The 24704-nt window shown below is 41.9% G+C and overlaps 1 protein-coding gene across 1 annotated transcript; it reads left to right on the top strand.

Annotated features, from left to right (window-relative positions):
• LOC120943620 (cytochrome P450 2J4-like) lies at positions 1 to 24442 on the top strand. Its single transcript, XM_040357016.1, has 9 exons — positions 1 to 287; positions 1734 to 1896; positions 3461 to 3610; positions 6437 to 6597; positions 8534 to 8710; positions 15370 to 15508; positions 16845 to 17032; positions 18807 to 18948; positions 24150 to 24442. Exons 1-9 carry the CDS (start codon positions 117 to 119, stop codon positions 24326 to 24328), a joined length of 1470 nt encoding a protein of 489 aa, XP_040212950.1. The 5' UTR covers positions 1 to 116; the 3' UTR covers positions 24329 to 24442.
• The last annotated feature ends 262 nt before the right edge of the window (positions 24443 to 24704 follow it).

The following is a 24704-nucleotide window of genomic DNA, read 5'->3' as shown; positions in this document are numbered from 1 at the left end:
TCACCTATAGAAATCAGTGCTTTAAAAGACAAACTGGGCTCAGATTATTTACATCACAAACAATATATAGAGAATTCTTTATTTTCATATGGTGTATAACTCACATTTACCTCGCAATGTGGAGTATCTCCGAGTTATTTTTCCTATTCTTGGGGACTCTGTTGATAATCAGTTATTTGAAAGTACTATGGACTTCGAGAAGTCTCCCCCCTGGGCCAGTTCCATTGCCTTTGATTGGAAACTTGTGGACACTGAAATTCCAGTTTAATCCAGAGAGGATAACACAAGTAGGTATATAATTCCTAAAACTTCAAGTAACAATACTTACATGTAGAATTGGGTTTATTGATGCTTGTTTAATATCACAATGGTGGTTTTTATGTGTGTTTTTTCTTCTTCTTTTCAACACTTCTAAGATACTAACATTTAGATACAATTGAGAGTATGGATTTAAATACAGGGGTGCTTGGAGGCTTTAGCATGTTTTTTTTATTTTTCAGGCGTTTTGGAAATTCTTACTGAAGCTTACCAAGCAATGTCTCATGCTGCTAGACTGATGTCTATTGACCAGTTAAAGTCCTTATACCAGTACTGTGTAGGGGCTGAAATTGCCTCATAAGCATTTACATCCAGCTATAGCTTATAACAATGATCAACAAACTTTTATGCATTAAATGGCAATGTACAAGTGAAAAACAATGTGCCATTGAACAATAGCACCTTCAGCCTCAATTCCTTCACCTTCAGACCACAGATCAGTTTCATTGCTTGTACCTTCAGATCTCAGATCGGCTCCAGTTCATGAATCTCCAACAATTTGGTATGTGGTCCAGGTTATGCACATTCTGTGGATAGTACAGAGATCTGAATATCTATGGCCAGCATTACCAATTTACATGGGATCAATGTATACTATATTTTTTAAGAAAACTATTAAACTGTTTTAAGTTACTGTTTTTAAGCAAGATGTGTCATAGCTGCATATAAAGCCTGAATCTGGGGTCTTTTTACGCTAGGCAACTTTGCTGGATAGTGCATACAGTAAGAGGGTTCCATTGAACCCTCTAGAATCACAGTTCATGTATGAAGTTAAAGCTATAAGATTTTTTTTGTTCCCCCTTGCATTCACCTGCAAATTGTTCAGCCTAGCTCTAAAAGTCTAACTCTAAAAGTTAAAGGGGTTGTAAAGGTTTGTTTTTTTGCCCAGCCGTGGATTGCGTGCTGCCGGCACGCACCCACGACCCGGTCTGCAGCTCCGTGACCGCGCCCGCGGGACCCACGGACCCCATCGCCGCCGGTGTCCCGCAATTGGTCACAGGAGCTGAAGAACGGGGAGAGGTGTGTGTGTAAACACACCTTCCCCGTTCTTCACTGTGGCAATGTCAGTGATCGTCTGTTCCCTGATATAGGGAAAGACGATCACTAACATCACATGTCCAGCCCTGCCCCCTACAGTTAGAAACACTTAACCCCTACAGCGCCCCCTAGTGGTTAACTACTAAACTGCAATTGTCATTTTCAGTAACTCTGTTAGCAATAAAGCCTTCTCAACATGCAGCAACCAAATTCTATTAATGAATTCTGAATGCCTAAATTCCAAACAATATCTATTGTAGCTTTTTACTTTCATTGTACATATTCATCTTTTTGTTCTATAAGAAATTGAGTAGAATTTATATATATGTATCATTACCTGATGAGAAACCTATAATTAACCTTCCCCTTAACCATAGCTCTCTAGGCTCTATGGGAAGATCTATACTGTGTGGCTTGGAGATTCTCCTCTTGTGGTCCTGAATGGCTGGAGAGCAGTGAAAGATGGTATTGTCTCTCATTCTGAGGAGCTGTCTGGGCGCCCTGTAGCCAGCTATCTAAAGGATCTTCTAGGTGGAGGAGGTACAGTCTTCCTTTTCTACTAGACCCCGAGCCCATTCACACTTTAGCATTTTTGATTAAGTTAAATTATGTAAAATTGTACACACAACGCAAAACATGTGAAACATCCATTTAAAACGCATGTATCTATCTTAAAATGTGAATTTTAAGTTTTGCAAATTTGCATTTAATACAGGATCAAAGATTCCAAAAGCACTGTCTGTGGATTAGCTCCAGAGATAGCCCTGATACTAGCTTTGTCCAACTGAAACCTCCTATAGAGTTGTCCAATAAAGGAGTAAGTTACTAGTCTTATGCCATGTACACTCGATCGGATATCTGATGGAATCTAATCCGATGGATTTTTTCGTCAGATATCCGATGAGGCTGACTTTCATCAGTCTTGCCTACACACCATCAGTCAAAATCTGACCGTGTCCAACGCGGTGACGTAAAACACTACGACATGCTAAGAAAAATTAAGTTCAATGCTTCCGAGCATGCGTCGACTTGATTCTGAGCATGCGTGGATTTTTCTCCAATGGAATTCCACACAGACGATCGATTTTTTTCTATCAGTTTTTTATCCATAGGAAAATTTTAAAACATGTTCTATTTTTTATCACCGATGGAAAATAAACCATCGGTCCGTTTTCATCAGACAAACCGATCGTGTGTACAGGGCTTGACTCATTCACGTGTGTGTTTACATTTCATTTGAGTTTACTGAGGTCTGAAAAAAAAAAAAACTTTTTAGAAGTAAGGAAAAAAGATGATACCCCAAAGTTCCCCTGATTTCTGGATAGAAGACTATACACTGTAATATTTATATGCAATATATCATATGTACCATATGTACAAAAAAGGAAATTCATTACCATAACATGTAAAGCGAAAAAATATGTAAAAAAAAATAAAATGTATTCCTTTTAAAGGATTTTAGGACTTGAAAAAATGATAGAATGGCTAGATTGTGGGCCTGAGCATGTGATAGTGTATTGATAGCAGAATTCACAGAATGCCATAGTTATTGGCAGCATAGAAAGGACACCGCATACCTAAACTTGGATCAGGAAACAACTGATACTAAATAAGTCATCTTTAGGGTCCAATATCAATTTTCAGTGCAAAGTACAAATCGTGGTTTCATTTTAGTGATTTGAACATCATTTAATCAAGTTGCAAATGTAAGGACAGGTTTTGCCAAAAAGACTTTTGAAGGAATTGAATGTAACTAGTATTAGTAAAGGTTGCAGCAGTTTCAACTATGTGTTTTCTTATCGTTTTTATAGTTTTTTAAATAGATTTTAAGACCACAACTATATCAGTGGTGGTCAACTTCTTGATATATGCCTCAAGTGTGACCCCTAACATCACCAGTAAGCTCCAAAGGGTCGCAGATTGGTTACCATGGAAGTATATCTCCCGCTAAAGTAATTACCACATTTAATTATTAACCAGGGCAGCCATAAAATATACTGCAACTTAGGTTCTGTATTCTTTATATTTCTTTACATTTTCACTACGATCTTTCTCAGAAATTGAATAGAGTCTGGAAATATATACTCTAGTTCTCATTTATTAGGCATTTTGATGTCCAATGGACATGTGTGGAAACAACAGAGGCGTTTTGGACTGATGACTCTGCGGAATTTGGGACTTGGAAAACGTGGACTAGAGTCTCGGATACAAGATGAAGCTCAGTATATGATAGAGTCTTTTAGAGCCCAAAAAGGTCAGTGTACTAGCTTTGTACCTACATTAAAGGGGTTGTAAAGGTTCGTCTTTTATTTTCTAAATAGGTTCCTTTTAAGCTAGTGCATTGTTGGTTCACTTATCTTTTCTTTTGATTTCCCTTCTAAATGTTTTTTTTCTTTGTTTGAATGTCTTACTTCCTGTTTCTCCTCAGTAAGCTTTCCACCATCATCCGAGCGGTGGAAAGTCATTTAGAACAGCTTACTGAACACCTTACTGAGGAGGAACAGGAAGTGAGAAATTCAGACAAAGAAAACAAAGAAAAAAAAACATTTAGAAGGGAAATTGAAGGAAAAGGTAAGTGAACCAACAATGCACTAGCTTAAAGTAACCTATTTAGAAAAAAAAAAAAACGAACCTTTACAACCCCTTTAACTATGCTGTTTTAAAAACACCACCTGGATTTTTATTCTATAGATTTCCTTTATCTGTATGTAACTTTGGCAATGATATAGCTGTACTTTTGTTCCTGTCTGTACCCCCACCAACACCATCCAACAAAACCATTAAAACAGTTTAAAAACCAACAAAGGTGTATTTGAGTAAGCAAGTGTAAAGGTGTTAATAGAGCTAAAAAGAGTGAACTTTGGTAAAATAGATTTTGCCATCAAATTACTGGTTTCACTGATATTTTGCTAAAGCAGAATCAAACAACTACCTTTTTTTGGTGCAGTGATTGTATTTTTGGGAATAAGGTAAAAGGCCATTGACTAGTAAACTGCACACAAGACATTGACAGGAACATACTCAAGAAAAGCAAATAGGACCTTTTAGGTACCACAAAAGGACAACTAACATACATTTAAATTTGTCTTTTTATTATTATCACTTAAAAAAGTAAAGCCTAGTAAAAAAAAAAGGGAAAAACTTCCAAGTGTAGTCACTATAGCACCCTTAATCACATGTTTTCCCAATTCAACACCCATTAGCCATATATATGTACCAAATTCATTATACTCCTACTGTATATAGCAAACAATGTTGCCATAGGGTAACTCTATTGCATATTTGGTTAGCTTGATGGGTTATGGACTGAAGATGTTGCTCTTATTGCGTTTCGAAGATAGACAGATAAGCACTGTTTTTAAAACTAAATATATGAGAAGAAAACTCCCTCCCTCAAAAAAGCATTTTCGTGAACAAGTAACGCCGCGTACACACGACCGTTTTTCCTGTTCTACGTGATTCGTCGTGATTCCTCTCAAGCCTGCCTTGCATACACACGTTCATGAAAAAAAAACGCTTGAGCAAAGCGCGGTGGCGTACAACGGTACTATAAAGGGGAAGTTCCATTCGAATGGCGCTTTTGCTAATTTATGAGCATGCGTGTTTTTTTTTTCCCTCGGAAAAGCATACACACAAGCGATTTTCGCGGCGAGAAAAAGAACCACAGGAAAAATGACGAGAAAAAATAGAGCAGGTTCTAATTTTTTTGCGGGCAGTTTTCTTGTCGAGAAAACTGCTATGGAGCATACACACGACCGGTTTTCACGACCAATCTAAAAAAGGGCAGTTTTCTCGTCATGTACGCGGCATTAGAGAACTCGAAACCTCCTGTTCAACAAGAAACAAACTAACACAAAAGAAACTGTAAAACTGATCTGACTTGATTAGAAAATTGAATTGTTTACCAGGTTTTCGGGACAGCACAGTACTGTCAGATACAGGTATGTGAAATAATACAAATATACTGGCACCAGTACTGCCAACCTTCCGCAGCATTTTTTACTGACAAAACATGGAAAATGTACTGATGATGCACATTTTTTATAGACATCCTGAAAAAAGATAACCTATATTTAAACAGTATAAACACAACATGGCAACCCTGACAATTCCCATAGCAAATAATTTGCCTGGTTTAAGTCATCACAGCATTACAATTTATTAGCCCCTGATATTTACAGACAGTTGTAAAATATCACTGATTTTACAAACTGTAAATTTACTGACTGACAACCCTGACCGGTACTTATTATCCAGTGATACTATTATCAGTAACTACATTAAAAGACTATCCAGGAATTTGTAAATGGATTATGCAGGTCTATCAGAGATAGAGTGACACAAAGTCAATATGAAGGTAGAACTAGATGAGAACTGGGTGCCAGGCAAGGGGCCTTAAAATGTGGTAAATGTATGTAGTGTCCATGTGTATGTTGTAGAGCAGTGGTCATCAACCCTGTCCTACAGGGCTCACTAACAGGCCAGGTTTGCAAGATAACTGAAATACATGACAGGTGATATCATTTGCTGCTCAGTGATTGCAGTATTCTAGTCTGCATCTCCCCATGGTAATACATAAAACCTGGCCTGTTAGTGGGCCCTGTAGGGCGGGGTTGATGACCACTGTTGTAGAGGGTCAGCCTGGGGCAGGGTTAAGACCTGCTTATTGCCAGCTGAGCTGAATTTTATTTTTATGTGCTGTTCTGTTTTTAAGAATAGCAAATGTAGAATTACAAAATGTTAGGACCCTTTCACACTGATCAGTTTGTTTAGTAAAAAAAAGCAGAAGAAAAATGCATCCCTTTAAATCCTATGGAACTTTTCACACCAGTTGTATTTCAGTTGCATGTTTAAAAGTCCTGCTTGCATTGCATTTTAAAACTGCACCAAAAACACAGCTTCCTATTGAAATGAAATGAAAACTTGTCAAAATTGTTCCAAACTTCGGTTGTGTGTGTTTTTTTTTTTTAAATCACATGCATGTCCATGTTTCACAGGTCTATCCTGGGAGTCAGGCAACCAGCCTTACTTCTAATATCCAAAAAAAAAAATATATATATTACTCTTCTTTTTTTTCTAGGAGCCTCATTTGACCCCTGTGAGATTATTACTGCTACTGTTGCAAATGTAATATCTGCTGTGACTTATGGACATCGTTTTTCTGTTGATGACGTTATATATCAAGAACTGATCAAAAGCAATCATGGTCTTTTGGAAGGTGGAAGCTCGGTTTGGGCAAAGGTATTGTCATCATAATTTTGGCTTCACTGACAATTCTATAAAGAGAAGAGCTCATACTTCATATTTGTGCATATACTGTATTTGCATGAAAAAATATATTTGTATATAAACAAAAAAACAGCTAACATAGCAGTATCAAACATGAGCAAGATGCATGTTGGGGAATTTTGCACTTAAAGACATACTGTTGTCATTTTCTCACAAGATTATATTTGACATATTTTATGCCTGTTATTTACATATAAAAGCCTCCCTTGTGTAGACACCCAAAAACCCTGAGCTATTGTGGAAGTGATGTGAGCAGCCCTGTCAAACTCAGAGCCGTCACTCAAGTATCATTCTATGGTATTTCCAGGGGTGTTGCCAGGTGGCAAAAAGACCAGGGGCTTCAGTCCGTAGTCGGAGCCAAGCATCGGGAGGGGCGGGGTTTTTTGGCTGGGCGGTGGGGTTGTATGGAGGGGGGGTTGTGTGGTGGGGGTAAGCGCACTTGCTGGTTGCTGCCTGGCTTACCAGTATCCAATATCGGCACCTGTTGTTTCAGCCAATCAGGTGACAGGTAACCAGACCTGAGCAACCTGATTGGCTGAGAGGCGGGCCAGTGTTAGGGAAGCAATGTATCGCTTCCCTAACACACCACTGAGTAATCAGCGAATGCACAGCAGTGCGCCCACTGTTTACCCTTTTGGAAGCCTGTGGCTTTAATCAGGCGCTTTCAAAACACACCCGCCGATGTAATTTATATGCCCGGAGCCCAACAAGGGGCCGGGCACATGAATAGGAGGTGGCAGTGGCGACCATAGATAGATTCATGCAATGCATGAATCTATCTATGGTGAGAGAGAGTGACAGGAGAGGGAGGGCGGCACTCCTGCGCCCTTTATGGATGCACCGCCGCTGCCTTTGCATTTCTTCCGGGATCGCTGGCTATGGCGATGTGAGTGGCTGGAGCCACAATGACGTCACTCCCACTAATGCGCGTGGGAGCCCTCCATTCCGGCAGGATATGCCAGACCTGCAGAGCACATGCGCCACTGACCTCAGCGGCTGCATGCAGGATCAATATCTCCTAAACTGTGGAGGTTTAAGAGATATTCTTTTTACCTACAGGTAAGCCCTAATATAGGCTTACCTGTAGGTAAAAATCACCAAGCACGGTATACAACTGCTTTAAGCGAAATACAGAATAAACATTGCAGAAAAAAAAAATGTGAATCCTGCCAGAAATTATGTGGCCTTGCAAGTTCCTGTGCAGTCAAGATAAATATCAAACACTCAGCCTTCCCAGGTATATTCTGTGAACTACAGGACACTTCCTCCCTATAAAATGAAGATGAGCAAAAGAAGAGGTGTTTAATGCCCAAACCAGGAAAGCAGCATAGGATGAAAACAGTGCACCCAGCCACCCCACCGGTTGGTCGGGTCACCCAGTTTAGCCTGGCGCGTACCCCATCTATGGCACAGGTAGCGCTTCCCTCCGGACGGCGGGCGGCTTCCCCTGCGTCTCCTCCTCAGCACCATGACGGCTTCCGCCATGCGTCTCCTCCCTCCTCCTCCTAGTCCAATTGGAACGCTTCTTCTTTCGGCCAATTGAGAAGCAGGTTTCAGACCCGCTTCCTGACTGGCCCAGAAGGACCACCCTTTTGAAGTCTATTAGAGTCTCTGGCTCTAATCATGTGCTTAAAAAAAAATCTGATTGGAATCTATGCGTCCGCCACCCTGCATGTAGATTAGGGGGCCGGACGCATAGATAGGTGGGGCGGCGCCTGTGCGTCCTGCATTATGGGCCACCACTGCTCCTAAAAGTGTTGAATGCTAAAAAGTCAGAGATGCAATAAAGTGAAGGTTGGAGACGCAGGGACCTCTTCTATTTCACAGAGCTATAATTTTTTCTCACACTACAAATCTAACAAAATGTATCCTTTTTGTTTTCCCTTAGATGTATGATGTTTTTCCCTGGCTGATGAAACATGTGCCAGGTCCACACCAGACTGCTTTTGCCAAAATGAAATATCTGAGACAGTTTACAGTAAAAGAGATTCAGACCCATAAGGAAAATGGATCACTGGAGGAACCTCAAGATTTCATTGACTATTATTTGGACCAGATTGAAAAAGTAGGTCCTCATATTACATAGTTTTGGTAAATCTAAAGTTGGTTGTATAACAATAGCATGGTCAGAGTATGGTGATCCTTATGCCACGTACACACGATAATTTTTCGGCTTGTAAAAAACAACGTTTTTCAGCCTCAACAGTTTTTCCAACTTCATCATTAAAACGATGTTGCCCAAACACGATCGTTAAAAAAAATGCTCTAGCAAAGCGCGGTGACGTACAACACGTACAACGGCACTATAAAGGGGAAGTTCCATTCGAATGGCGCCACCCTTTGGGCTGCTTTAGCTGATTTTGTGTTAGTAAAAGACGATTCGCGCTTTTCTGTCTGTTACAGCGTGATGAATGTGCTTACTCCATTACGAACGGTAGTTTTACCAAAACGAGCGCTCCCGTCTCATAACTTGCTTCTGAGCATGCGCGGGTTTTTCAGGTCGTTTAAGCCCACACACGATCATTTTTTACAACCTGAAAAACGACACACCCAGATTCCCATGCTGTTTTTGTCTATTAGGCCTAAAAATGGCCAGAATTATTTGACAAGGTTTATCACCAATAGGGGGTCATTTACTATAGCGCCAATATGCAATCCCACAAGACATGAAAATAGCACCCAATTAAGCCAATAAATAATTCAAATGGGCGGACATGCAAATGGAAAATCTCGCTATTGCCAGCCGACATGCCTGTCAAATCGGCATAGGCAGAAATGGTTGAAGTTAATGGGGCTCGAACTTGCAAAATTCAAAGTCCTCATTGAAGGCTTATATGCATGTTATTACCATAAAAAATGTATGGGGATCCGGGTCTTGCTCTGGGGGATATGTATTAATGCAAAAAAAAAAACATTTTCAAACAATCGTTTTTAAAGGAGCAGTGATTTTAATAATGCTTAAAGTGAAACAAGAAAATTAAAAATTATTTTAAATATCCCTGGTGGGGGTACCCTTAGTCTGCCTGTAAAGTGGCACATATGTGCGTTGTGTAGAACAGTGCTGCAGCAAAATGAAATTTCGAAAGGAAAAAATGTAATTTAAACTTGCTTGCGGCTGTAATGTATTGTCGGATCCTGAACCATGCCAGGCCACATGCCCTCAACATGGGGAGGGTGCTTTGGGGTCCCCCCCCAAAGCACCTTGTCCCGATGTTGATGGGCACAAGAGCCTCTTCCCAACAACCCTGGCCATTGGTTGTTGGGGTCTGCAGGCGGGGGGGCTTATCAGAATCTGGGAGCCCCCAGATCCCGGCCCACTACCCTATGTGAATGGGTAGGGGAAGCTGGAAGAAGACTGAAGGAAGAGGGAGAAGACAAAGACAGAGAAACAAGACCAGAGGATGAGGCGGTTTTTGACCTTTATTGTAAAATAGCTCTGAGCCATCTTCTCCCTGAGCCGTCTCTCGCACCACCATCTTCTCCTGGTGCCGTCTCTCTGGCCGCCATCTTATGTCGCTGTCTTCTCTTGCCGCCGTCACTCCCCATGCTATAGTTTCCTTTGCTATCATATTCTCCCGCTGCTGTATTCTTCCTCGGCACCGTCTTCCTTTGTTGTGTTGTCACCCCCTGGGTCTGGCGTCTCTTACATAGCTATGGGAAGTGGCCATACAAAGACGTCACCCGGAGAGCCTGACCCCTTTTTTTATATTAGTGAGTAACCAGCAACAAGGAAGAACACGGCAACGGGAGAAAAATATGGCAGGAGATGATGGCAGCTGGAGTGACAGCGACAGAAGATGACGGCGAGAGAGACCGCACCAGGAGAAGATGGAGACGGGAGACACAGTTTGGGAGAAGCTGGCGCAAAGCTATTTTACAATAAAGGACTTGTCAAAAACCGTCTCTTGTATTTTTCTTTTATATTTCACAGCTTTTTTTGGTGAATGGGTAGGGGTAGGGATACAATGTACCCAATACCCATTAGCATTGGGGGGGGTCAGGATCTGGTGGCCCCCTTAATAAAATGGGCTTCCAGATTCTGATAAACCCACAGACTCAGATAACCAATGGCCAGGGTTGTCGGGAAAAGGCCCCTGTCCCCATCAACATGAGGACAAGGTGCTTTCGGGGGATGCCAAAGCATCCTCCCCATGTTGAGGGTATGTGGCCTGGTACAGGTCAGGAGGGGGGGCAGTCGCTCAACCCCCCCTTATCCTGATCTCCAGGCTGCATGCTCATATAAGGGCCTGGTATGGATTGTGTGGGAAACCTGACACCAAAGTTTTTTGAAACAATAATTTTTGCTGTATTTTTTTCTTAATTTGGTGCTTAGAGAGAATTAACATTTAATTGACATATTTCTTGGCTTACCTAGTCCACAATATAATTAGTAGAGCCCTGAATTTTTTGGAGCAGGGTTTTGTTTTTGTTTCTACTCAAGGACTTGCACAACCAAATACTTTTGTATGCAACTAGATTTAATACAGATTTGAATAGTTTTCACTTATAAAATATGTATTTAGAGTCTTCAAAAATCAAACTTAAAGCAAAAAACAATCAACTTTTTATTTCAACATTAGTATAAACATTTGGTACACTAATGTACTTGGGCAAAAAAAAAAAGGCATGGAAATGATGCTCCAGCATTTGACAATATACAGGTGATGCTCAAAAAATTTAAATATTGTGCAAAAGTTCATTTATTTCACTAGTGCAACTTAAAAGGTGAAACTTACCGTATTTATCTGCGTATATCGTGCACTATTTTCCCCTTAAAATTTAAAAAAAAAAAAAAATGTTATATGATTTCATTACTTACAGTTTTGGTGTCTTCCCAGCGTTCATCGTCCGGTCCGGCGTCCGTCTGCGGCCTCGATGGTGTCCATCGAGGCCGCAGACGGACGCCGGACCGGAAGATGAACGCTGGGAAGACACCAAAACTGTAAGTAATGAAATCATATAACATTTTTTTTTACAGGAATTTCAGGGTCAACTTTAGGGGTGCGCGGTATACGCGGGAGCACGTTATACCGCAATAAATACGGTATATATGAGATAGACTCATTACATGCAAAGCAAGATAGTTCAAGCCGTGATTTGTCATAATTGTGATGATTATTGCTTATAGCTCATGAAAACCCAAAATCCACAATCTAAGAAAATTGGAATATTACATGCAATCAATAAAACAAGGATTGTACACAGAATAATATCAGACCTGTGAAAAGTATAAGCATGCATATGTACTCAGTACTTGGTTTGGGCCCCTTTTGCAGAAATTACTGCCTCAATGTGGCATGGCATGGGAGCGATTAGCCTGTGGCACTGCTGAGGTGTTATATAGAAGACCAGGATGCTTCAATAGCGGCCTTCAGCTCTTCTGCATTGTTTGGTCTCTGTCACAAACTACTGTCAACGGGAGTGAACCACAACTGCGGTTAGCGAAAGATTTCAATGCACCTCTCTGTTATGTGAGATTTCAGTATTGGACCCCAGGCGTCACTCCAATCAGAGAAAATGAGTTTGGGGGTCCATCATCTCTCTCAAATATAGGAATGGGTTGAGCTACTAAGGGTGGTGGTATTACAACATGCCTGATTATCAGTACCAGACCCCAGCCGTCACTTCAATCAGAGAACAGGAGTTTGGGGGTTCTCTACATCATATCACTTTACATAAAGGAATGCATTGGGCCACACGAGGAGACATGTCCGATGAAATCGGTCCGCGGACCGTTTTCATCGGACATGTCTCCTGGGATATTTTGGTCTGATGTGTGTACACACCATCAGACCAAAATCCCCGCGGACAGAGAGCGAGGTGACATGGCGGTGACGGTGACGCGGCGACGTGCGCAAACCAGGAAGTTCAATGCTTCCACGCATGCGTCAAATCAATCCGACGCATGCGCGGGATTTCGGTCCGCTGGTTAGACGTAATAACCAGTGGACATGTCCGATTAGGCGTAATAACCATCGGACATGTCCAACGGACATGTTTCCAGCAGACAAGTTTCTAAGCATGCTTAGAAACTTTTGTCCGCTGGAAACCTGTCCGCTAGGCCGTACACACGGTCGGACATTGCCTGCGGAAACTGGTCTGCGGACCAGTTTCAGCGGACATGTCTCCTCGTGTGTACGGGGCCTAAGGGAGCAGGTATAAAATACCTTCAACCCTTAGCATATAAAAGTTAGAGTGAACATGTTCAATAATTTAGGGCAGAAGCCCGTATACATTTAACAACACATGTCAAGCACGTAGCATATGAAAATACTGTATGCAACTAGCATTGGCATAAGAGAGGCAATTATAGCTCAGATGGTTTGAGTGTATGTCCCTTTAAGATATTGCAGAGCTGTCGGCTGGAGCACTAAGTAAACTCAAGCAGCAGGATACTATTAAATATACCAGATCCAAATGCAGCACTTTGTAAAGGGTATATAAGAATTTGAGTAATTCTAGAGCAGTAATAGTACTTATTCGTTTGCAGGGATGAGTGTTTCCAGTAAGCCAGTAGCAGCCTTGGGATTCTGTAGTGCAGGGTCTCCCTGAAGGAAGATCTGTTTAAGGTGTAAAAGGGTATATAAGAATTTGAGTAATTCTAGAGCAGTAATAGTACTTATTCGTTTGCAGGGATGAGTGTTTCCAGTAAGCCAGTAGCAGCCTTGGGATTCTGTAGTGCAGGGTCTCCCTGAAGGAAGATCTGTTTAAGGTGTCCCAGCAATGGCAATCTGTGTTGGCTTGATTGAGGTAGGGATCCAGCGTGGCATGGTTTGAAGCTATAGGGATTGATCTGTGGAAGGAAGCATGAAGTGCTCCAAAATCTCCTGGTAGACGGCTGCGGTGACCCTGGACTTAATGAAGCACAGTGGACCAGCACCAGCAGATGACATGGCTCCCCAAATCAACAGACTGTGGAAACTTCACGCTGGACTTCAAGCATCTTGCAGTGTGTGCCTCTCCATTCTTCCTCCATACTCTGGTTTCCAAATGAGATGCAAAATTTGCTCTCATCAGAAAAGAGGACTTTGGACCACTGAGCAACAGACCAGGTGTGTTTTTTGTTGGCCCAGGTAAGACGCTTCTGATATTTGTTGTTGAGGAGGGGCTTGACAAGAGGAATACTACATTTGAAGCCCATGTCCAGGATCTTTCTGTGTGTGGTGACTCTTGATGCACTGACTCCAGCCTCAGTCCAATCCTTGTGAAATTCCCAACACTTTTCAATGGCCTTTTCCTGACAATCCTCGCCAGGCTGCGCTCATCCCTGCTGCTTGTGCACCTTTTTCTTTCACACTTTTTCCCTCCACATAACTTTCTACTAATGTGCTTTAATACAGCAATCTGGGAACATCCAACTTCTTTTGCAATTACCTTTTGAGGCTTTCCCTCCTTATGGAGGGAGTCAATGATGGTTTTCTGCACAACTGTTAGGTCAGCAGTCTTTCCCATGATTGTGATTCCTACTGAACCAGACTGAGAGACCATTTAAAGGCTCAGGAACCCTTTGCAGGTGTTATGGCTTAATTAGCTGATTAGAATATTGTACCTTTTCACAATATTCAGATTTTCTGAGATTGTGGATTTTAGGTTTTTTAATGAGCTGTAAGCCATAATCATCACAATTATGACAAATCACGGCTTGAACTATCTTGCTTTGCATGTAATGAGTGTATCTCATATATTTGTTTCACCTTTTAAGCTGCATTAGTGAAATAAATGAACTTTTGCACAATATTCACATTTTTCGAGTATCACCTGTAGTTAGAAGGACCCTGCTTAAAACGGTTGTATACCCGCATATGCATTTTTTTTTTTTTTACACCTGCAAGGCAAAAGACATAATGAGCTAGTATGCGCCGCATACTAGCTCATTATGAAATACTTACCTCGGAACGAGGAGAAGAGAACTTACCTGGTCCACGCCGAGCGAGATGTCTTCTTGACTCGGCGTGTCTTCCGGGTATCGCCGCTCCAGCGCTGTGATTGGCTGGAGCAGCAAAGTCGTCACATCTGCTGTGCGGCTGTGGCCGCTCGCTGTATCATGGGAGCGCGCCCGCAAGGACTACACACAATGCAAGCTCTCTCACATTAATGTGTGTAGTTCTTGCGGGGAGGACCAGAGACAGCCGCCGAGGGACCCAAGAAGACGTGGATCGGGGCCACTCTGTGCAAAACGAGCTGCACAGTGGAGGTAAGTATAACATGTTTGTTATTTAAAAAAAAAAAATACTGCAGCTGCTGACTTACCTGTCTTGGAGTCCAGCGCCGTCTGCAGCAACTCTGCTGCCCCCATCCTCGGTGAGGGAACCAGGAAGTGAAACGCTCCGGCTTCACTGCCCGGTTCCCTACGGCGCATGTGCGAGTCGCGCTACGCCTGCCGATTGGCTCCTGCTTTGTTCTGGGAGCCGAGTGTTCCCAGAACACAACAGGGGGGGGTGGGTTGGCAGGTTCGACGTCATGCCCGCAGTTTACCCAAGACTGTGTGGCCGGAAGTGGGTGCAAATGCCTGTCTTTAGACAGGTATCTGCATCCCCCTCCCCCTGAAAGGTGTCAAATGTGACACCGGAGGGGGGGAGGGTTTCGATCAGCGGGAGTTCCACTTTAGGGTGGAGCTCCGCTTTAAATGATCTCATTCATGAACAGGCACAATATACCCAACCTCATATATCCCATTTTTTATTTTGTAATTGTTTATTAACATCTGCTTTTCATAATTTACAGAGCAGAGAAGATGCATTTGCATTTGCAGAGGAAAATCTGATTTCAACAATCGCAGATCTTTTTCTTGCTGGAATAGAAACTACAACCACCACCCTGCAATGGGCTCTGCTTTACATGGTGGCTTATCCTCATATACAAGGTGAGTAGGACAGGATAAAGCCACATCATTTATTTTTACTTAGTTGTGAGCACTGCAGTGAAGAGAAACCTGTTCTTGAAATAATTCTTAAAGGGTCACTAAAGGAATTTTTTTTTTTTTGCTAAATAGCTTCCTTTACCTTACTGCAGTACTGGTTTCATGTCCTCATTGTTCGTTTTTGCTTTGAAGTAGCTGTAATTCTGCTGTGATCTCCACACTTCCTGGTTGCCTGTTTCCTTATAACCATGGTACTGGGAGATTTTCACGGTGGTGTAAGCTGTCATTACTGTGTGTCTAAAACTCCTCAGAACCAATCAGATTCATTTTAAAAACAAAACACTGCCCTGGATGTGTTTGTTTTTGTTCTGTGAGTCTTCCCGACTCACCTCTCACCCGGAACTTCATGTATGTACCTTTAAAAGCGAAAGTGAAACTAGAGGCACATTATATGATAGATTAAATTCAATTTTTAATCATTTTTAAAAGGAATCAGTTAACTTTTATGTCTCTATACCCAATAAACAGTCATTTCAGCAAAAAAAAAAAAATTCTTTTAGTGACCCTTTAATCATTGGATATTTTGTTTTGATCAGCTGATATTTGGCCTATTTACTGATCGCTCCTGTGTCCTTTCATAACTGAGGCTAAACTGAGGTAAACTGCGTTTACTATTCTTCCGTTTGTGAATGAACGGGAAGTTCTGTACAGAGCTATTCCTGTCCATTTATTCTGTGCCGCTGAGGCTGTAGATGTGGAGATTGAGGGCTGTGTCCTTAATCTTCTTTCTCAAAGGGGAGGTCTGTTTAAACCCCTGATATTTCCCAAAAGCCCCCTAACTGGGCTCCTTAAAAATTGTGGTAGGGAAGGTTGGGCCCCTGTCAGGGGTGCCCTTCTTGGTTTCTTGCACTGGGGTCCTGAAGGTTCTACTTATGCCTCTGAATAGAGCTGAGCTATAGCTATACCAAAACATGTATTAGTCATATGATTTGAAATTTGTTCAGCCAGTCTTCTGATTCCCACAAATCTACCAGATTTCACAGCCAGGCAGATGACACCTCTTTTTACTGGTTCAGCTTTGGAGCTTCCCAACTGAGCAGGCAAGAAACAGAGGAAGCTGTAAAACTGAACCAGGAAGTAGTGGAGTCATCTTCCTGTTTATGCAGTGTGGCAGGGGTGTGTGAATCATAGCAGTAAGTGAATAGGATTACAATATTTTTTGCCTCGACTTAAAGTGCAGTTCTCTGGAGTGGCTGGTGTGTACAGAGCTAACAGAATACAGCAGGCTAATCACTAGTAGTCCAAACACATTTTCATAGTTCTCTGTCATCTGTTACAGAAAAAGTACATGAGGAACTGGATAGTGTTCTTGATGGATCCAAACTAGTCTGTTATGAAGACCGGAAGAGGCTTCCATACACCAATGCTGTAATCCATGAAATCCAGCGGTATGCCAATATTGCAGCTGTAGGCATTCCAAGGACATGTGTGAAAGAAGTTAATCTCTATTCATACTCTTTGAAGAAGGTGAGAACATTTTTGTTCTGATTAAATGTATTCATTTACAGCTCATACACACCATTCTGCATGGTAAGGCTAGGTTCACACTGCTGAGATCTGATTTTGAGCAGATTTTCAGTGCGATTATGTAGCCACCTTGGATGCAATTTAGATGGTGTTTGCATATTCTATGGGGCCAAGATCATGCTAAAATCATGCCAATGTAGTACAGGAACCTTTTTCAAAATTGCGCCATGTTGAGTTGCATTGATGTGACATGTGCATCATTGAAAACACCTGATTTCCATTGTCATGCGATTCTGTGTGACTCAAACTGCATCTGAAATTGCACTAGTGTGAATGAAGCCTAAAATACATGTGCACTGAGGTGTAGGGGCAGCTAGGAAAGGTGTAATGTGTTATTACAAAGCTTCGTACTGTTTACCTCTTTTCTTAACCTTATTGAAGTGTCACAAAATAACACTTCATTCAAGTTGTTAATTAACAACTTAATTAACCATTTTTGTATGTGTTAAAGCGGAGATTCGCCAATTATTAATTTTTTTTTTTTAAAGTCAGCAGCTACAAATACTGCAGCTGCTGAATTTTAAAATAAGGACACTTACTTGTCTAGGGCGCCCACAATGTCGGCAGCTGAAGCCGATTTGTTCCTCGGCGATTGGGTTAAGGCGCCGCCATCTTTTGTAAGGGTATCAAGAAGCGAAGCCTTGCGGCTTTGCTTCCTGGTTCCCTACTGCGCATGTGCGACTTGCGCTGCGCGATCCCACTGGTCCCTGCTGTCTTTTGGGACCTGTGTGCCTCCCAGAAGACAGCGGGGGGGGGGGGGGGGACCAGAGAAGGTGCATGTAGCTCGGCTATCTATGCCCGCAAGTAGGAGCAAAATACCTGTATTAGACTTTTCTGAGAATGCTCCAGGAGAATAGAGAACAGAAATCCCCCAGCCATACTGTAGCTGGGATCCTACAAATGTGCTTCCAGTTCCAGGCGAATTTCCCAGGGATGCCACAGCTCTCAGGCTGGGTCTCAAGCCTCGTACACACGCTCGGTTTACTCTGCAAGAACCAGAAAGAAAACTACTGGCAGAGCTTTCTTGCCCAGTATACCGAGCCTGTGTACGAGAATTTCAGGTTTCTCGTCAGGAAAACTGCCTAAAATTTCACTGAGAAAAATAGAGAAAATGTTCTCATTGTGATTCTCGGCAGTGTGTATCGCCGTGGAAACCCGCGCATGCTCAAAATGACTTTGACGCATGCACAGTAGCTTCCAAGGCATAGGTAGGGTGCAGCAAGATGCCGGCGACGGCTTTGAATGTGATGAGCGCATGCTCGTCCTACGCAATGTCTGTACACTCAGGTGGCAAGAGATTCTTGCCAAGAATCTCATCAGGAAAAACGACAGTTTTTTCCTGACGAGATTCTGGCCTGTGTATACAGGGCTTTACTCCCCCAGGAACAAGAGACTTCTGCTCTGGACTCTGGCCTATTTATACCTCCCTCAGCCCCCTGCTGGTCACCTGCCATATTGACCAGGGATTGGCTGGGGAGGTATTAACATTGCAGCGGGGTACATCATTCTTTTTTTCACCCACTAGGTCCCAGGGTCAATGGGAGACAGGGTGAAGTAATTGAGCCCATACACCTATAGAGCCCAGAGCAGACCTAACTATTAAAATAGTGCAGAGTGTCTTTAGATACTGCAGGTAAGATAGCCAGTTCCCTGCTACAGGTATTACAATCACTTTCATTATGCTAAATTGCTCTTTCATCTTTTCTTATGTCAGGATACAATGGTGCTTGCCAATTTGGACTCTGTGCTTTTTGATCCCCAGTATTGGAAGACACCGAATCAATTCAACCCAAATAATTTCTTGGATAAAGATGGGAATTTTGTAACAAATGAAGCTTTTTTACCTTTCTCTGGAGGTAATTACAGCCTACTGATTCCATTGACTATAATGTAGGACATGAGTTGCCTAGCATCAACATTGTCAAAAATTCTTGTTTTTTAATAATCATTCATATGGTATAAAGTTAATTATATTTTAAAGCGAAACTGTAGGCAACATAGAAAAAAATTACAAACAGGCAGACTATTTATTACAGAAGAGACACGCAATGCCTCTTTTACAATAAAATACATTTACCTTCCTGCTTACAGTCTTCTGAGGCGTGTGAACTCAGCTGTACATTCACAGCTCAGTTTACATCGCCATTACGGTCCCTGTTTGCCGGTATGACTGACTCCTGTGCATACGCACGAGTTACATCGTCCCGCACCACCCTATGAAGGTGGCTGAAGACCAACACCTGGAAGGAGCTGGGGAGAAGGCGCTGGCTTGGCAAAGGACCCATCATGGACTTTGGACAGATCGAGATAAGGTATGTATGGTGACCTTAGCTCTTCTTTAAGAGGGGCAGAAATAAAACAGCCATTCAATATAGTTCTGAATCCATTATTACATCATTACATTTATTTTTCAATGCAAACTGTGAAAATACCTATAAATGACCTGGTATGAGAGTCTTGCAGCCTACAGTACAGCAGAGCTCTGACTGGTAGAATGAAAAGCAGCACAAGAAGTTAGTCATTTGTGCAACAGTTCAAAGAGGAGAGAGCTTCCTCTTTCACTGTCCAATTAAATGGGGAGGGGGAGGACAAGACCTGTAAGGTTGGACTTTTACCTGGCTATTCCAGTGTGTTATGTTAACCACTTCAGCCCGGAAGGATTTGCCCCCTTAATTGAGGAGGCCAATTTTTACGATACGGCACTGCGTCACTTTAACTGACAATTGCACGGTTCCCCCCACAAATAGAGGTTTCTTTTGATAGTATTTGATCACCTCTGCGGTTTTTATTTTTGGACTATAAACAAATTATATATTTTTTGCACTTTTTTCTATAATACATATCCAAAAACAATATAAAAAAAATGAATTTATTCATCAGGTTAGGCTGATATAAATTCTTCTACATATTTTTGGTAAGAAAAAAAAGAAAATCGCAATATACGTATATTTATTGATTTGCACAAAAGTTATCTTGTCTACAAACTACTGGCTATATTTAGGGACTTTTATTTATTTTTTATTGTTCTTATTGGTAATAGCGGTGATCTGCAATTTTTTGCAGACAAATCTGACCCCAAATTACACTTTTTGTTGACCAGTGACATTATTACATTGGTCAGGGCTATAAAAATACACTACACAATGTGAAAATGTTGATTGTGCTATATACACTATATTGTCAAAAAAATTGGGACACCTGCCTTTACACGTACGTGAATGTTAATGGCATCCCAGTCTTCGTCCGTAGGGTTCAATATGGAGTTGGCCCACCCTTTGCAGATATTACAGCTTCAGCTCTTCTGGGAAGGCTGTCCACAAGGTTTAGGAGTATGTCTTTGGAAATGTTTGACCATTCTTCCAGAAGCACATTTGTGAGGTGAGGCACTGATGTTGGATGAAAAGACCTGGCTTGCAATCTCTTCTCTAATTGATCCCAAAGATGTTCTATTGGGTTAAGGCAGTGTTTCTCAATTCCAGTCCTCGGGCCCCCCCAACAGGTCAGGTTTTCAGGATTTCCCTCAGATGAAAAGGCTGTGGTGATTACTAAGGCAGTGAAACTGATCAAATCACCTGTGCAAAATAATGGAAATCCTGAAAACCTGACCTGTTGGGGGGGCCTGAGGACTGGAATTGAGAAACACTGGGTTAAGGTCAGGACTTTGTGCAGGCTAGTCAAGTTCCCCCACCCCTCAGCCTCCACGTCTTTATGGACCTTACTTTGTGTACTGGTCCAAATCATTTGGTGGATGGGGGATTATGGTGTGGGGTTGTTTCTCATGGGTTGGGCTTAGCCCCTTAGTTCCAGTGAAGGGGACTCTTAAGGCGCATACACGACATTTTGGACAATTTCATGCTCCCAACTTTGTGGGAATGGCTTAGAGATGGTCCCTTCCTGTTCCAACATGACTGCGCACCAGTGTACAAAGCAAGGTCCATAAAGACATGGATGAGTGAGTTTGCGGTGGAGGAACTTGACTGGTCTGCACAGGACTGCGCAGGAGACTGCGAGCCAGGCTTTCTTGTCCACATCAGTACCTCACCTCACAAATGCGCTTCTGGAAGAATGGTCAAACATTCCCATGGACATCCTCCTAAACCTTGTGGACGGTTTTTCCAGAAGAACTGAAGCTGTTATAACTGCAAAGGGTGGGCCACCTCAATATTAATCCCTACGGACGAAGGCTGGGATGCCATTAAAGCTCATGTGCATGTAAAGGCAGGCATCCCAATTCCTTTCACAATACAGTGTATGTTACTAATCCCATTATTTCTGATTAACTCTAAACTGATGACCCGTAGGGGGGTTTAAAGTTTCACCTATGGAGAAAAATAGGTTTATGTTTATCAATGTTTACCACCATTTTAAAGGCACAAGTAATTTTAGGGCTCAACATGTTGGGTATCTACTTTACTTGGTGCAAACTCATCTTTCATATTTTACCATAAAAATTTGGTTTGCTTAGATGTGCCCTAAAATTTATATTTTTTTACCTAAATTTTGCTTTTGTAAACCATTGTGCTAATATTATGTGATATAAAAAATTGGCTATTAACTATGACTATTTTATTCTCTAGGAGTCTTATGTAATTTTAATTACGTAGTTCTGGTAGTCTACATTTTTAACTAGCTTTCTTTGTTTTTTTGCCTCTGCAAGTAATCGGAAATATGGCACAGAAATCTTTTGCCTCAACATCTTGTAACGTATCTTATATAAGTACAATCATCTGACCACTCAGTTTACAATTTGCTGTAATGGACTGAATTGATGAACTCGATGAGCTTGCTTTTTACATTAGTTCAAGACGTTTCTGAAATCATTCAGAATTTAATGACAGGTGCAGTTGACCTGCTTCAAGCTACATTTGTATTCTCATAAACTTGTATTGGGAAAGAAAACGTGAACATAAGCCCATCAATAAAGCTCCCAACTCTGTTTGAGGTATACGCAAATGATATATGGAAATGTTGCATTCGGGACCCGTTCACATCTAGAAATTTGGGATCATGGGTGGATGTGTCACAATTCTGCCGATGATTTCAAGTCGCACTGCGGCAAACCACAGCATGCGTGTTCAGGTGTCATTCATTTTCAAATTATCGCAGTGCAAACGTGGCAAAACTGCATCACGCGAAGCTTGTCACCCAAAAAGGAGCAGGAGCTTTTTTTGGGCAGCAAGCTTTGCGCGATGTGGTTTGCCATGTTAGGTGGTTTGTGTTAGCTATAGCATCTTCATCTTCTAAGTGCCTTTAACTTTATGTGAAAATGCAAACAGTTTTTTTTGCAGGCAAACTACAAACTAGCTGTATTCTGTAGATAAAAGGAATGTTTTTCTCTTTTTTTCTCTTGCTCCTCATTTTATCTTGCTTCTTCTTTCAATGTTCAAGTTGGATTCCAATTTTACCATGAGTTTATATTGTTCATTTGGGCCAAACAAACAAATTCCTTTACATAACTATGTTGCATAACTATGCTGCCGCTGTGTGTGTGTTATGATATACTGTTGTAGCTGTAGCTACATACACTAAGGCTGCATTCACACTATAGCGTACTGAATCGCAGTGTTTTGTCCCGCGAATTGCGGCGGCAAATAGGGGCGTTTTGTACCGCGATTCGCGGCGACAAAACGCCGCGATTGTGAATGCAGCCTGTGACCCCCTCTATGGAGATGGTTCACATCTCCTAGCCGAACGCCGAAAGACGCCTGAAAAAAAGGTCCGGGACCTTTTTTCAGGCGGCAGGCGTCAGGCGTTCGGCGTGGAGATGTGAACCATCTCCATAGAGGGCAATGCTAAAGCATCCCTCTGGCGTGTCGGGGCGGCAGCGGCGTTCACACTACAGGCGTATATACGCCTAGGTGTGAACGGGGCCTAAAGCCCTGTTCACACTTTGGTGTTTTTTAGCTTGTAAAACGCTCAGCTCTGAAGCTCCAAAACGCCCAAAAACCACATTAATTTGAATGACCCCTGTTCACATATGAGCGTTTTGTCGCCCGAAGCAAAACGCTTGAAGCTTAAAGCACATGAGCTTCTTTTTGGCAGATTACAAACTTTTTTGGCCCCATAGACATCAATAGAAACTACTGACTTGAGCAGAAAAATGCTTGTAAAACACTAATAAAATGCTTGTAAAACGCTCAAATAGCAGCTCTCCACCTCTAATTTCCTCTCCCTCTCCCCTTCTAGTGTTTTCTGTTGGCTAAACAAAAATGCCTGAAGCTGTAAAATGCTTGTTATACATTTCTAAAATGCTTTAAAAAAGCTTGTAAAAAGCTACAAAAAAAAAAATCGAAAAAACACACCCAAAAATCACCAGTAAATCAATATGCTCAGGTATGAATGGAGCCTGAGCAGTGTGGATGACTTATGCTGTCACAACTAGAGTTGGCCTGCATCAGCGGAACATATGTTTATCAATAAATACAAGGCTTTCTCTGATTGACTGAGGTGGAATCGTAACTTACCTTTTGAGCTTTTCTAAATAAGCTGCCTATAAGCCTAAGGCCCCGTACACACGACCGAGGAACTCCACGTGCCAAACACATCGAGTTCCTCGTCGAGTTCAGTGTGGAAGCTGCCGAGGAGCTCGGCGGGCCGACTTTCCTCATTGAACAACGAGGAAATAGAGAACATGTTCTCTTTTCGGCCCGACGAGTTCCTCGACGGGTTCCTCGCTGAAAAGTGTACACACGACCGAGTTTCTCGCCAGAATCCAGCTCCGACCGAGTTTCTGGCTGAATTCTGCCGAGAAACTCGGTCGTGTGTACGGGGCCTAAGAAGCTGGGATCAGTCAGAGAGTCTGTACTCAGTAATGCATTGCTATTCATGTGAGGAGATAGAGGAAGAGATGCCAGATTCTGTCTGATGGATGTTTCCCTGAGAGTAGTTGAACAGACAAGTTTTGGGGCTCCCAATTAACATATGCTTGTTAGCCCAGACTGAAACTGGCTGGATCAGCAACTGTCATCCTATGTCCATGGGTATTAAATGGTTACTAATCAATACAAGTTGTCTTTTAAAGTTTCATCTGATACATATTCTTGTTCTCTACTTATAGGTGCCCGGGTGTGTCTTGGGGAGCAACTTGCCCGTTATGAACTATTTATCTTCTTCACCGCTCTCATGCGATCATTCAGATATCATCTCCCAGAAGGTGTAACCGAGGTCAACACAAAATACATCTACAAGCTCACTTTACAACCCCACCCTTACAAGATCTGTGCTGTGCCGTGTTAGCTTGCTGCACCTGTTATACTCTGTATTGTTTACTCAATGTCAAGATCAATTTACAGCCCTTGTTTTCTTTAAGTTTGTGTCATTGTTTTAATTTGATTACAATTATTACTACTATGTAAATGTACAAAGCTTCTGAAGAATACAGTTGTTGCTAATAATTTTTCCCTGTAAATGCAAGGTAGAATAAATGCAGTCAGAGCATTTTCTGAATTACAGTAAAACCTTGGATTGCGAGCATAATTCGTTAAAGTGGATGTACTGTAAACCTGAAATTTTTTTTTTTATGTCACAATGTACAGTATAAGATTTCCTATCATCTGTGCCCAGTCTTGCCACACCGAGTTAATCCAACTCAAGAGCAATACTCTTTTATTGT

The sequence above is a fragment of the Rana temporaria genome, chromosome 1 (assembly GCF_905171775.1).
Source record: "Rana temporaria chromosome 1, aRanTem1.1, whole genome shotgun sequence".
Classification (NCBI taxonomy): domain Eukaryota; kingdom Metazoa; phylum Chordata; class Amphibia; order Anura; family Ranidae; genus Rana; species Rana temporaria.
The sequence above is the reverse complement of the archived record's forward strand: the minus strand, read 5'-3'. Positions and strand labels throughout refer to the sequence as shown.